At 45.0% G+C, this 14591-nt stretch overlaps 1 protein-coding gene and 1 long non-coding RNA gene across 2 annotated transcripts in view; both read right to left on the bottom strand.

Moving 5' to 3' along the window:
- Positions 1 to 14591, bottom strand: part of LOC307206918 — a 249753-nt gene that overhangs the window by 28772 nt on the left and 206390 nt on the right. The gene's annotated exons all lie outside the window — the stretch shown is intronic.
- Positions 594 to 7636, bottom strand: LOC307206890 (transcription factor HES-2-like; the record flags this gene model as incomplete). The annotated part of the gene is made up of 4 exons (XM_079960365.1): positions 7470 to 7636; positions 2981 to 3076; positions 1152 to 1233; positions 594 to 1006 (listed from the first exon to the last, which is right to left on the bottom strand). The coding sequence occupies exons 1-4, from the start codon at positions 7563 to 7565 to the stop codon at positions 594 to 596; spliced, it is 687 nt and encodes a 228-aa protein (XP_079816491.1). The 5' UTR covers positions 7566 to 7636.

The raw sequence follows: 14591 nt of genomic DNA on the forward strand, positions 1-14591 counted from the left end.
AACTAAGTGGTCTGCATAAAATAATATAAAAACATTCATTTAAAAATAGGAACTTTAGAACAGCACACAATAAAACAATCAATATACAGTCAAACCTTGGATCCCGAACGCCTCTGTTTTGGAATGTTTCTGCTCCCGAACACCAAAAATCTGGAAGTAAATGCCCTGGTTTTCAAATGTTTTTCAGAAGCCAAATGTCCGATGTGGTTTCCGCTTGACTATGGGAAGCTCCTGCAACCAATCGGTTGTCGAACATGTCGGAAGCCGAAAGGGCTTCCGGAACAGATTACATTCGAAAACCGAGGTTTGACGGTATAGATTAAAAAACAAATACCCACAACAAATTACAAGTCACTTTTCCGGAACATCATTCATAGAATCATAGAGTTGGAAGAGACCACAAGGGCCATTGAGTCCAACCCCCTGCCAAGCAGGAAACACCATCAGAGCACTCCTGACATCTGGTTGTCAAGCCCCTCTGCTTAAAGACCTCCAAAGAAGGAGACTCCACCACACTCCTGGGCAGCAAATTCCACTGTCGAACAGCTCTTACTGTCAGGAAGTTCTTCCTAATGTTTAGGTGGAATCTTCTTTCACCACGGTCTCCACACGTGGGTGGTTGTCGCAAGCAAGGCTGGCTGAATCCAAGGTTTCTGTAGCTGGGGCAATAGCGTAGAAGCTGAATACTGCAACCAAGACCCAACCGTGAGAGTGTGGAAGTCTGACTCCAAAGGAGGCCCTGCAGGCATTAGAGGAGATGCCCATAGAAAGGAAGGTCGGTGGGAGGGGAGAGAGTCTGCTTTGCCTGGTTGCCAGGCCTTGAGGGCTGGTGTAATGGTAGACCTGGGCCCTGAAATCCTTTCCAAATGTTGTAGGATCTGAGATTTCATCTCCTGTGCCGAAGAGGAGCCAGCTGAGTTAAGGAAGGTACAGATGGTTTTGACGCAGTGGCAGTAACCAGAAACAAAATATTGACTGTCTTGCGGAATGGAAGCAGCAACTGCACCTGGAGAGGAGAGGAAAGTTAGGAACAGGAGCTTCCTTGCCAGACAATAAGCAGCAGCCTGAGTGCTGGCGCTCAGCATCTTTTACATGGCCTTCCTTGGCCTTGTGCCATGTGGAAAGAAGGGCTCAGGAAAAATACTTCTCACCTTGCTTCTTCAGCCTGCGCAGCTGCTGCACCGTCGTTTCCAGAATCTCTGCCTTCTCCAAACGTGATAAGGCTCTGGCGTTCTGTGGAGGATAAAACACAACAGCCCAAAACACATCATCTTTTTTAAAAAACCACAGAGCCTAGGGCTTGCCGATCAGAAGGTCGGTGGTTCGAATCCCCGCAACGGGGTGAGCTCCCGTTTCTCAGTCCCTGCTCCTGCCAACTTAGCAGTTCGAAAGCACATCAAAGTGCAAGTAGATAAATAGGTACCGCTCTGGCGGGAAGGTAAACAGCGTTTCCATGCGCTGCTCTGGTTTGCCAGAAGCGGCTTAGTCATGCTGGCCACATGACCCGGAAGCTGTACGCCGGCTCCCTCGGCCAGTAAAGCGAGATGAGTGCCGCAACCCCAGAGTCGGCCACAACTGGACCTAATGGTCAGGGGTCCCTTTACCTTTACTTTACCTTGAGCTTTGGAAAGGGTTCAAAAGTGAATTCATTGCACACAGAACTTACTGCACTGCATTGGTTCCCTGTTCTTGGCACAGAAATGGATCGGTTAAGCCCTAGCTGTGCAGCGCAGCTTTCCATTTAAAAAGCAGGGGAAAGATATGTCCAAATGCTGCAACTTCACATAATCTTTATTATTTGCAACATTTAGTAAGTTTAGGAGAGGAAGCAAGGAGTTATGCTGGCTGCTTGGCTCTTGCATAACTGATTATTACTCGGCTATCTTCTTGTCTTCTGAAGATTTCAGAGGTAGCCCACACCCTTTCAAACACCCACACAGCCCTGCCCTTTCCTGGAGGTTATGGCCTGTGTACTTTCTATGTTTCTAGTTTACACTAGTTTGTCTAACTAGTAGTAATAATGATAATACATTTTATTTATACCCCGCCCTCCCTGGCCAGAGCTGGGCTCAGGGCAACGAACACCAATAAGATTTCAGTAAAAACATAATAAGAAATTATTACTCGGCTATCTTCTTGTCTTCTGAAGATTTCAGAGGTAGCCCACACCCTTTCAAACACCCACACAGCCCTGCCCTTTCCTGGAGGTTATGGCCTGTGTACTTTCTATGTTTCTAGTTTACACTAGTTTGTCTAACTAGTAGTAATAATGATAATACATTTTATTTATACCCCGCCCTCCCTGGCCAGAGCTGGGCTCAGGGCAACGAACACCAATAAGATTTCAGTAAAAACATAATAAGAAAAAAATAACAACAATTTAAAATGCAGGTTAAAATGCAATTTAAAATGCAGCCTCATTTTAAAAGTCAAAACCATAAGGGGAGGGAAACATAAGGGTCAAACCAAAGGCCAGGCAGAACAGCTCTGTCTTGCAGGCCCTGCAGAAAGATGTCAAGTCCCGCAGGACCCTAGTCTCTTGTGACAGAGCATTCCACCAAGTCGGGGCCAGCACTGAAAAGGCCCTGGCCCTAGTTGAGACCAATCTAACCACCTTGCGACTTGGGACCTCCAAAAATGTTGTCATTTGTGGACCTTAAGGTCCTCTGCGGGGCATGCCAGGAGAGGCGGTCCTGTAGGTACGTGGGTCTTAGGCCACATAGGGCTTTAAAGGTCAAAACCAGCACCTTAAACCTGACCCTGTACTCCAACGGTACAGGAGATTGATAATAAATTCTTGCAAGGGATCACCTATTAAAAACACTTTTGTTGCCACAGACGGTTGCGGCTAAACTTTTGGATTGTGCAGGGGGGAGGGTGTTGCTCTTGCAAATACCAACGCCTCTCAAATCTAAGAAACCGAGTTAACTTTTAGCCACATGGGTTGGTTGTTTCTGAAAAGACTGAACTCTCCGTTTACCTCTTGATCAGGGAGCTGTTGAAGGAGCATCCGCAGCTGCTCCAGGCTTGCATTAATGCGGGCCCTGCGGCGTTTCTCAATCAGTGGCTTGATGGACTGGCAGAAGCGAGTGGGAAGAAAAACGAAACTTATCAGAACTGTAAGGCAACAAATCTAGGGTATGCCCTGCGCTATGTGTTGGATTAACAACTTGAGAGAATCCCTTAACTGAGAATGGAGACCATGACCTCCTGAGCCTACCCACACCTATGTCCCCCACATCTGCCCGCCCCTTGTCCCTCAGAAACAGTACTTCTGTCTTGTCAGGATTCAACCCCCACCTACCCCAAAGTGAAATTGTGGAGAATTTCATCTATCCTTATATAGGTAAAGGTAAGGTACCCCTGCCCGTACGGGCCAGTCTTGCCAGACTCTAGGGTTGTGCGCTCATCTCACTCTAGAGGCCGGGAGCCAGCGCTGTCCGCAGACACTTCCGGGTCACGTGGCCAGCGTGACGAAGCTGCTCTGGCGAGCCAGCACCAGTGCAGCACACGGAACGCCGTTTACCTTCCCGCTGGTAAGCGGTCCCTATTTATCTACTTGCACCCGGGGGTGCTTTCGAACTGCTAGGTTGGCAGGCGCTGGGACCGAACGACGGGAGCGCACCCCGCCGCGGGGATTCGAACCGCCGACCATATGATCGGCAAGTCCTAGGCGCTGAGGTTTTACCCACAGCACCACCCATGTCCCTATCCCCATACACACACACACACACACACACACACACACACACACACACATATATATATATATATAATTTTTATAAGCCTTTTTAACATACCATTTTCAACAGTAATTAAACATACTTTTACATCTTATTCAAATTTTTGACTTCCATCAATCCTGTCTGAAAATTTTCCAATCTAATCTCTCAGTACGCATTTCTTATCTTCCCTATTACATTTCAAACTCATAACCAATTTCTCTATCTTTTTATACTTTGTAACACTTTGTATATTTCTCCTTACAAAACTTCTTGTAGTCCTACTAGCGTAATTTGTTGATTACAGTTGCTCTTCAAATAATTCATATACTTCTTCCAATCTTCTGTAAATCTCTGGTCCCGCAGGTTTCAAATCCTTCCTGTCATTTTGTCCAATTTTGCATAGTACATTAATTTCATCTGCCCTTCTTCTTTCGTCGGAATTTCTTCTTGCTTCCACTTCTGGGCTAATAATACTCTTGCCGAGAATTCCCTTTATCCGAGGCCAAAGTGTGAGGAGAAGTTACTCCTCAGAACCAGGGCTTTTTTCCAGCTGAACTTGCCAGAATTCAGTTCCGGCACCTCTCAAGTGGGTGCCACTGTCATTTTAAGAGAACAAGAGAGGCGTTCATGGTGAGCTCTGGCACCTCTTTTTCTGGAAAAATCATCATCATAAACCTTCATTACGGTCCAGAGACCCAACAAATCTTTACAAAGCAATACACAATTCATACAGCCTACCTCCAGGTTAAACAAGCATTTCGTTAAGAATATAGGGATCATTGGTTCTTGCAACCACCGATAAAAACTTAGCCACTGCTAATGTTCTAGCATTTGTCCGGTCTTCCAATAGGAACCCAACATAGTGAGCCTCTGATTTTCCCGAGAAAGGTACCAGCAAGGTTAATATCAGTTCAGCCCTGGCTTGCTCATATTTTGCACAGTGCAACAAAATATGTTTTATGGAATCGATGTCTTGAGCACACGAGCAAAGTCTGTTCTGGTAGGGAACTCCTCTCAACCTGTCATCTAGAAAAATAGCACTGCTCACAGGGCAGGGTGGGATGGGGTGAGCCAGGAGACCCATGGTAATATAAAGCTGTTGTGTTGACCTGCTGGGTAAATGTACCCTGAGCATATGATCTGCCCAATAATTTATTTTTGGTATTAAAAAGGTATGCCACAACTGCTGCTCGGATTTCAATAGCCAAAAAGTGGAGAACACAAGAATTACCAACTGTGGAAGAATGGCAGATGAAGATGATGGACTTTATGGAGCTAGCTGAACTCACTGGGAGAATCTGCGACCAGAAAGAAGAGGAACATCAAGAAGATTGGAAGAAATTTAAAGAATAAATATTGTAATCTTAAAGACTAGAAGTTACTTGAAAGTACTAAATAGGCCTAGGTTTAAATTAGAATTTAATTAAATAAATGAGATATAGAATGTTAAGAAAAGTTAAGAAATTTGATTATAATTGGAATATTGTTTTTTGAATAATGATATTGGAAAACTGCTACATTTAGTTACAAGGAAATTCAGTTGGAAGAGATTAGAGGAAGTCAAGAAATATGTTTATAAGGTTGGAAGTTTAATTAATTAATTAATTTTTATTATGTGTTTGTGGTTATATTTTTTGTTATTTTTTGTTTTATTTCTTTTTTTAATTGGTTTTATAGTATGTTCTGTTTTTGTATGAAACTTAATAAATATTATTGGGGGGAAATAAAAAAATAAAAATGAGTTCACAGTCCTTTCACACAACGGTTCAACAACCTAGTTTCCTCTTGCTTTCTTCCTTTCAACAACCTGCATTGCTGAACCACCCAGAGAGGAAATTCTGATTCACCTTGCCTGCCTTGCAAAGCTGAAAGGGATTTGTATCCACTCTGTGCCACAGCTGGTTGTCTTTACTGTATAATTTTAAATTTTGGAGCCGTGGGAAACACACACCTGCAAGTGCTCTGAACTGATGCCATTACCAGCACATAGACTTAATTGTGCAGTGTGTCTTCAGAACACAATTCCAAGCCTGTTTACTCAGAAACAAATCCCCTGAAATTCAATGGATCTGTCCCCCACCTCCCATATTGCGTGGAAAGCCTGTTGAATGGCTTGGATAAGACCCTTCCTTCCCTGGATCCCAAAATAATCTGCCATCTGTCCCTCACCACTCCAGATTATCCACCAAGCACACCAACAAAGCTAATAATTTCTCAGTAGCAATGTTAAAAGGTTTGTGGAGGAGGGGAGTCTGCAAGACTGATGGCAACAACAGAGAAGCTATTTTCATATCGATCATTAATTTCTGCAAAGGTACGTGCTTGGCATTGGCTTTCCTGGCAGTGTTCAGCCCCACAGTTGGTGCAAGATGGCCGTGGTGGCTCACAGGTGAGGAAAAAGGACTCTGCAGAGAGAGGCAGTGTGGTGTAGTGGTTAGATCGTTGGTCTAAAACCTGTTTAAACAGGACTCTAAGGAAAAAGGATTTGATGAAAGTGGTTCAAAGTTTGAATTAGAGATATTAAGTAATGATTTAAAAATTTTGTCTAAAATTTATAAATTGCTGCTTGAATGGTATTTGAAGGACGAGGAGGTTGTCGGTTATGATTCACTGGGCCAAAGATTTTGGGTATAATATACAGCTGAGTGATTGGGTAAAATTATGGAAAGAAGTTTTAAAATTTACTGCATGCAATGCCCTAAAAGAAAATGTGGTGAAAATGATGTATAGATGGTATATTACACCTGTTAAGTTAGCCAAAATGCATAAAGTCAGCAATAAATGTTGGAAATGTAAAGAAAAAGAGGGAACATTTTATCACATGTGGTGGGAATGTAAAAAGGTGAAATGCTTCTGGGAGATGATATATAATGAGATGGAAAAAAATGTTGCAATACACATTTATAAAGAAACCAGAAGCATTCTTATTGGGCATTGTTGGGAGTGATATAAATAGAAAGGAATATAAGCTCTTTTTATATGCAATAACAGCAGCAAGAATATTATTGGCCCAAAAATGGAAGCAAGAAGAATTACCGACGATTGAAGAATGGAGGATGAAGTTAATGGACTATGCAGAAGTAGATAAACTAACAGGAAGGATTCGAAACAGGCGGGACCAGAAATTCACAGAAGACTGGAGTACATTTACGGACTATTTGAAAAGTATTTGTGAAGATCAGACGACGTTTGTAGGTTTGCAAGAAGTTTTGTGAGGAGTATTATTGGAAGTATTGCAAAAATGGAGAAGGGGAAGGATGATTTGTTAAGAGATGTAAAGGCAATATAAAGTTAAGAAATGCATAAAAAGTGGTTAAAACGGTGGATCATCAGAGGTGCTGATGGAAGTCTAAAAAGATTGTATAAGTGATAAATTTTGCGGTACATTGTATGTTAAAATCAATAAAAATTATTATTAAAAAAAAAAAGATCGTGGGTCTAAAACCTGGGAAACAGGGTCTCTAGTCCCCCACTCACGCATGAAGGATAAAAATGGGGAGGAGAATTAGGTGCAGCATCTTGGAGGAGAAACGCAACACAGCACAGGTGCTCAGCGGCAGCTGCCATCACATCTCCCTGAGTGAAAAGTCCTAGAAGTTCACCTGCAGTCAATCCGGGGCTCAGGTGCAGCCCTGGTTGAATGCTACCTCTTTGGCGCACGTTTCAGGGCAAAACGGGACTTTGCTCTGCTAGATGCTGCGCTTGCAACCGGCGGAAGGAGATGAAGCATCTCTGTTTCCTTACCTTTCGGTAGAGGCTGTTGGGATGCTTCGATTTCCTTGCAGACCCTCCGCTTTTGCCCAGACCCTTTGACTCTGCCTGGCCCGCGGCCAGCTCCATGGCCCTGTCTTCTGCGCGAAGCAAGAGCAAGGTTGGCTTTTTCGTTTTGTTTTCAATTGGCTCGATGCGCCCTTTTCATTCCTCGGCTGCCCCGCTCTAAGTAAAAGGGATTCACGCCTCCTCCTTCCAAGGTGTCAGCAGCTCCTCCTCTGGTCGGTGGAAAGGCCGCCTTCCTTAGCAGATGCTCCAGCCCCTCCCTCTCTTCTTGTTGCTGTTGTTTAGTCGTGTCTGCCTCTTCGTGACCCCCTGGACCAGAGCACGCCAGGCACTCCTGTCTTCCACTGCCTCCCACAGTTTGGTCAAACTCATGTTAGTAGCTTCGAGAACACTGTCCAACCATCTCGTCCTCTGCCGTCCCCTTCTCCTTGTGCCCTCCATCTTTTCCAGGGAGTCTTGTCTTCTCATGAGGAGGCCAAAGTATTGGAGCCTCAGCTTCAGGATCTGTCCTTCCAGTGAGCACTCCGGGCTAATTTCCTTCAGAATGGGTCGGTTTGATCTTCTTGCAGTCCATGGGACTCTCAAGAGTCTCCTCCAGCACCATAATTCAAAAGCATCGATTCTTCGGTGATCAGCTTTCTTTATGGTCCAGCTTTCACTTCCATACAGCACTACTGGGAAAACCATAGCTTTAACTATACGGACCTTTGTTGGCAAGGTGATGTCTCTACTTTTTAAGATGCTGTCTAGGTTTGTCATTGCTTTTCTCCCAAGAAGTAGGCGTCTTTTAATTTCGTGGCTGCTGTCACCATCTGCAGTGATCATGGAGCCCAAGAAAGTAAAATCTCTCACTGCCTCCATTTCTTCCCCTTCTGTTTGCCAGGAGGTGATGGGCCCAGTGGCCACGATCTTCTTTTTTTGATATTGAGCTTCAGACCATATTTTGCGTTCACCTCTTTCACCCTCATTAAAAGGTTCTTTAATTCCTCCTCACTTTCTGCCATCAAGGTTGTGTCATCTGCATATCTGAGGTTGTTGATATTTCTTCCGGCGATCTTAATTCTGGCTAGGGATACATCCAGCCCAGCCTTTCGCATGATGAATTCTGCACCTTTTCGCACGATGAATTCCCTCTCTTCTACACACACACAAACACACACCTCAAAACCCTACAAAAGGACTGCAAAACTTTGGCACCGGTTTGGAGTGAATCAGACAATGTTGGATTTCTGGGTGTTAACTATGATGTATCAATTCTCAGTTTCGGGAGCTGTGCAAAACAAGGGGTTCATGCTAAAAACTTTGCCACTGATTTGGAAGGGTTAACAATTTTGGGGTTTGTAGTTAATGAAACTGTTTTGCTTCTATCCAGCTGAAGCTGCTGGTACAATCTCCCCCCACCTGGTGCTCCCAGGTGTTTTGCACTATTCCTATCTGCCCCAGCCAGCACCTGTGGTCTTAAAAGTGCTTGAGTGTGGGAGGCATCATCAGGGCTGGATTTAGGTTTGATGAGGTCCTAAGCTACTGAAGGTAATGGGGCCCTTTATATGTCCAGCTGTCCTTTGTCAACAACAAATTGTTGATTTTTTTGTGTTGAATATATGCTATATGGTAATTTACGGACCTAACAGGTATCTAAAGCCATTTGCACGTAACAAAATATGTATTTTATCAAAGTAATTGTTGAACTGAAATACAATTAAGAAGTATATTAATACAGTAGTACCTCAGGTTACATACGCTTCAGGTTACAGACTCTGCTAACCCAGAAATTGTGCTTCAGGTTAAGAACTTTGCTTCAGCATGAGAACAGAAATCATGCTCTGGTGGCACGGCAGCAGCAGGAGGCCCCATTAGCTAAAGTGGTGCTTCAGGTTAAGAACAGTTTCAGGTTAAGAACAGACCTCCGGAATGAATTAAGTACTTAACCCAAGGTACTACTGTAGTGAAATACAATTAAGAAGTATATTTTTTGGGGGCCCCCAAGAGAGTGGAGCCCTAAGCTACAGCTTGTTTAGCGACATCCAGTTGGGGAAACTTGCTCTGGGCAGAAGAAAATAAGAGCCAGAAGGATTTGGGGGTGGGCATGCATTGGTGATGGGTGGCTGTTATGTGTGTGTCTCTCTCCAACAGTGGTACTTCTGTCTCATGAAAATTGTGGGTAGCCCTGTTGACCTATAAGAAATGGCTGCAACAGTCATAAAGTGTGTGTGTATTATACCATTAATAAGAATTAAAAAGAAACAAAAGCTTACAACAGAATTTTTATTAGGGACCAAGTTAATGTTCAAAGTAGTCCCAGAGCTATTGAACAGGATTACACTCTGACTTCACACAAAATTTGTGTCTTTCTGTGAAGCTTGCGGTACAACTCCTTAGGCCTCGTCCCTGTCTGGAAATGATGCTTAAAGGTAAAGGTAAAGGTACCCCTGCCCGTACGGGCCAGTCTTGACAGACTCTGGGGTTGTGCGCCCATCTCACTTAAGAGGCCAGGGGCCAGCGCTGTCCGGAGACACTTCCGGGTCACGTGGCCAGCGTGACATCGCTGCTCTGGCGAGCCAGAGCCGCACACGGAAACGCCGTTTACCTTCCCGCTGGTAAGCGGTCCCTATTTATCTACTTGCACCCGGAGGTGCTTTCGAACTGCTAGGTTGGCAGGCGCTGGGACCGAGCAGCGGGAGCGCACCCCGCCGCAGGGATTCGAACCGCCGACCTTTCAATCGGCAAGTCCTAGGCGCTGAGGCTTTAACCCACAGCGCCACCTGCGTCCCAGAAATGATGCTTAAGCATGTAATATTTTGCATGCAAATCTCTTGGCGTAATTAGTGCTTTAGGTGCTTCGTTGTGTTTGCATCCTTACAGCTGCTCTGTAAGGTGGGTCAATATTATTTCCCAGGCTGCAGATGGTTTGCTTAAGGGCAACCTAGTGAGCTCAGGGCAGATGTGAGATTTGAAGCCAGGATTTGCTGATTGGTAGCTGGGTCACTTTTCACACTGAAACAAGTGATTGTTACATTTAAGGAACGTTCTTCAAAAATACACTTGGATACATTCAGAACAGTATAGCATAGAACAGTATATTGAAGAAAAATACATTTCAGTAAAGATACATTCATGGAAAATTACATTTCAGTAAGGATACATTCAGATACATTCTTTAAGTCAATGAAAAAGGCACAGAAAGGATACATTCAGATCAAAATGATACGTGAGACTGCAAAAATGATACATTCTCAATTGATGCATTCTCCAAGGCAGTTTTTAAAGGCAGAATTCTATACTTTTGATATTGGTAGGGTCATTTTCCTTTATTCCCCTCACTGACCCTGCCCCTCTTACGACAACACCAACCACAGCAGCTCCTGTACACGTGATGAATTTCTCTCTTACTATCCTCTCCCCAATACTTTGGCCACCTCATGAGAAGAGAAGACTCCCTGGAAAAGACCCTGATGGTGGGAAGATGGAGGGCACAAGGAGAAGGGGATGACAGAGGACGAGGTGGTTGGACAGTGTTCTCGAAGCTACCAGCATGAGTTTGACCAAACTGCGGGAGGCAGTGGAAGACAGGAGTGCCTGGTGTGCTCTGGTCCAGGGGGTCACAAAGAATCGGACACGACTAAACGACTAAATAACAACAACAAATCCTCTCCCCATCTTCTTTCCCTTTGGTACCCTGGTGCTGAATTTTAGATTATAAAATCTCTGGGATAAGGATGCAAAATGAGAAGACATCTTATTGGCAGCTATTAAAATGTTAAGTACATAATGCAATCCTTTGTGGTATGGATAATACGGCCTGCTTTCAATGTGCCTTATTAAATGCTAGTCTTCAGCTTGCTGGGGAATGTCTGACAAGAGAAACGGGCTGGTCGTCTGTCGCTCCTATTGAGCTGCATGTTGTTGACCCTGTTCTTGCAGTCTACCACTGTCATGCACACGCAGGCTCTGAATGCTGCTGAGGGGGTTGTGGTGAAAGACAACCAGAGACCTGTGAAATGTTAAACAGGAGCAGGCTGCCAACTCTCGCACATAAAAGCGTCTGAGCAAGTAGGGCAGACAATCTGAGCAGCAAAAAGGTGGCATTTCATCCGCTGAGCCCTGAAAGGTCCAAAACTTTCCTCAGTTCTGAACGTATTGTACTGCTGGTTCTGAGCTCAGACATGATGATGTGCATGTGGCACTCTCTCAACTTCTTCTCTGAGCAATTTTGGATTGGTTCACTAGCCTATTTTGTGGTCGACCCAGCAGCCATTGTTGCTTTAGATGGTTTGCTGAGGTGGACGTTGTGCTACAGAGAGCTACCCAACCATTTTTAAGTAGCTAAAAGTGAATTAGCCTCTAGTGCTTCCATCTATGAGTCCCATACCCTCCAACATTTCTCCAATGAAAATAGGGATGTCCAGGATGTGAGGGCGATCTGGCTGTGACATCTGTCACCCCATTGATCACCAGGGTTGATTCGGCTGATCTGGCTGGCTAGACGGGTGTCCCCTTCCTCCCTCACCGCTCCATGTGCATCCCTCCCGAAGCTGCGCGCTCGGTGGAAGAGGACGACCATCCCAGATAGAAGGAGTGTACCATTCTTCGGTCAAGGGTATACTATAGCTGTGCTCCCCTGCTAGAACCTCCAAACAAGCTCAAGAAAATAGGGATGTCCTATTCAATAATAATTCAATAATCCCACCCATCTGACTGGGTTACCTCAGCCACTCTGGGTGGCTTTCAACATATGTAAAAATACAATAAAACATTAAAAGCGTCAGACCCAGTGGGAAGTGCAGTTCCAAACAGTTGCAAAGCCCTGGGTTGAGATAGGCTGGCATATGTCACTGAAATGGCTTCCTTTCAATCTTCCCCTAACTGCCTTTTGAGATATATGTGTTCCTGGCTGTATTTTCAGCTGCAGCTGTTCTATGACAAGTAAGACGAGATTATTGTTGAGATTAAACTTTCTATTAAAAATTCTTAAGGTGGTTTTGGAAGCTGGTGGAGGACCAGCTATCTCAGGATAACTGAATGTGGCACATTGGAGGCATGAAAGAACCTTCAGAAATGTGCAATGGCAGAGGGAGTGACCCTGCATGTGAGAGCAGGGATGGGTGAACCATAATGGCAGTGTGGTGTAATGGTTAGAGCAGTGGTTCCCAACCTTTTTTTGGCCATGCCCCACCTAAGCATCTCTAAAATCCTCCAGACTGGATTATTGTAACTCGCTCTACGTGGGGCTGCCCTTGAGACTGACCCAGAAACTCCAGCGGGTGCAGAATGCCACAGCGAGACTCCTTACAGGGTCCTCGCTGCAAGATCACATTCACCCGGTGTTATACCAGCTGCACTGGCTCCCGGTGGAGTACAGGATCAGGTTTAAGGTGCTGGTTTTAACCTTCAAAGCCCTATATGGCCTGGGACCCTTGTACCTACAGGACCGCCTCTCCTGGTATGTCCCACAGAGGAACTTACGGTCTTCAAACAAAAACATCTTGGAGGTCCCAGGCCACAGAGAGGTTAGGCTGGCCTCAACCAGAGCCAGGGCTTTTTCAGCTGTGGCTCCGATCTGGTGGAACGCTCTTGTCACAAGAGACTAGGGCCCTGCGGGACTTGACATCTTTCCGCAGGGCCAGCAAGACAGAGCTGTTCCACCAGGCCTTTGGCCAGGGCACAGCCTGACTCCCTCCTTTGGCAATCTTCACAGAACTCTAGCCCCATGGTTGCCATCAATTTGATTTGAATTAATTTTATAATGAAATGATTTTAGAATGTTGTATTATTTTATTGTTGTTAGCTGCCCTAAGCTTGGCTTCGGCTGGGGAGGGCGGGATATAAATAAAAAATTATTATTATTATTATTATTATTAGTAGTAGTAGTAGTAGTAGTATAAACTCCTGGTGCCCCCCATGACATATAATTATTATTATTCAAAAAGTGAATTCCTTTTCATGTGGAGGAAGCCTAAAAGACCATTCACTGTTAATAACTCGTTCTCAAATTGCCCCCCCTTAAACATCAAATTGCTCCCCTGTGGGGCGTGTGCCCCACGTTGGGAACCACGGGGTTAGAGTATGGAACTATTTCCCCATCAGACAGCCAATAAACAGTTTTTAAATAACTAAAAGCAAATCACATGGGAGAGCAGGGTTTGAATTTCCACTGGGCCATGAAGCTCACTGGGTGACCTTGGGCCAGCTACCTTCTTTTAGCCTAACCTACCTTGCAGGGTTGTTGTGAGGATGGAATGGGGGGGGGGAGAACCACCCTGAGATGCTTGGAAGAAAAAAGTCACGTAAAAATGAAATGAAATGAATGAACTTGACTGCCCATGTTTCCATGTGTAAAACGCTGGAGGGTTTACATGCCTCTGCTGATGACCAGCAAGGCCAATGAGCCTTACACTGTGTCAGCATCACCCTTGAGCCAGTGTACCAACTGGACTCATGCACTACAGCCCCGACTGGGCTAGGCGAGCTGGGTAGCACTGCCAGAGACCACCTTTCTCACAGGAACAGGTCACAGTGCTGTGGACTCACAGCTTGGAGCTGAGAGCACCGGATTCACTGTCTCAATAATACAGTCGTTGCGCAGCAGCGTTTTGCAGAGTCTTGCAGAGTATAAACCACTCGGAGAGCAGCTCTGTAGAATATCTTCCTTTTATTCTATAGCTACAACTATGATACAAAACTATATACAGAGCTAAATATTCTGAGCATACATCAATGCTACTCTGAGTGCCTGCAGCTGCTCTTAGCAGCAACCTTATCTCTAAACACGATCTCTAGCACTCACTCTCTCTCCGACACACTGACTGACTCTCTCTCTCACACACAGATGTGGTGCTGGGCAGAATAAGTAGATAGCAGGACACGCCTCCTCCTCTCTGGAGAGTCAGCAGAGACCTCAGGAGATTCTTGGATATGGGAGGGGTGAAATCTCCTCACACTGATCCCACAATGGTTTCCATCTTCTAGATGGAACAACTATGTATGGGGAGGGCAGGGTAAGGGTGAGAAAGAAGCAGGGGCAGCACAGTCATTGTCTGCTTAGGGGCTTCAGCAGTGCATGTTCATGGTAGAAAATAGTATCCACATTCA

Source organism: Podarcis cretensis (genome assembly GCF_951804945.1).
Source record: "Podarcis cretensis genome assembly, chromosome: 17".
In the NCBI taxonomy this organism is placed as follows: domain Eukaryota; kingdom Metazoa; phylum Chordata; class Lepidosauria; order Squamata; family Lacertidae; genus Podarcis; species Podarcis cretensis.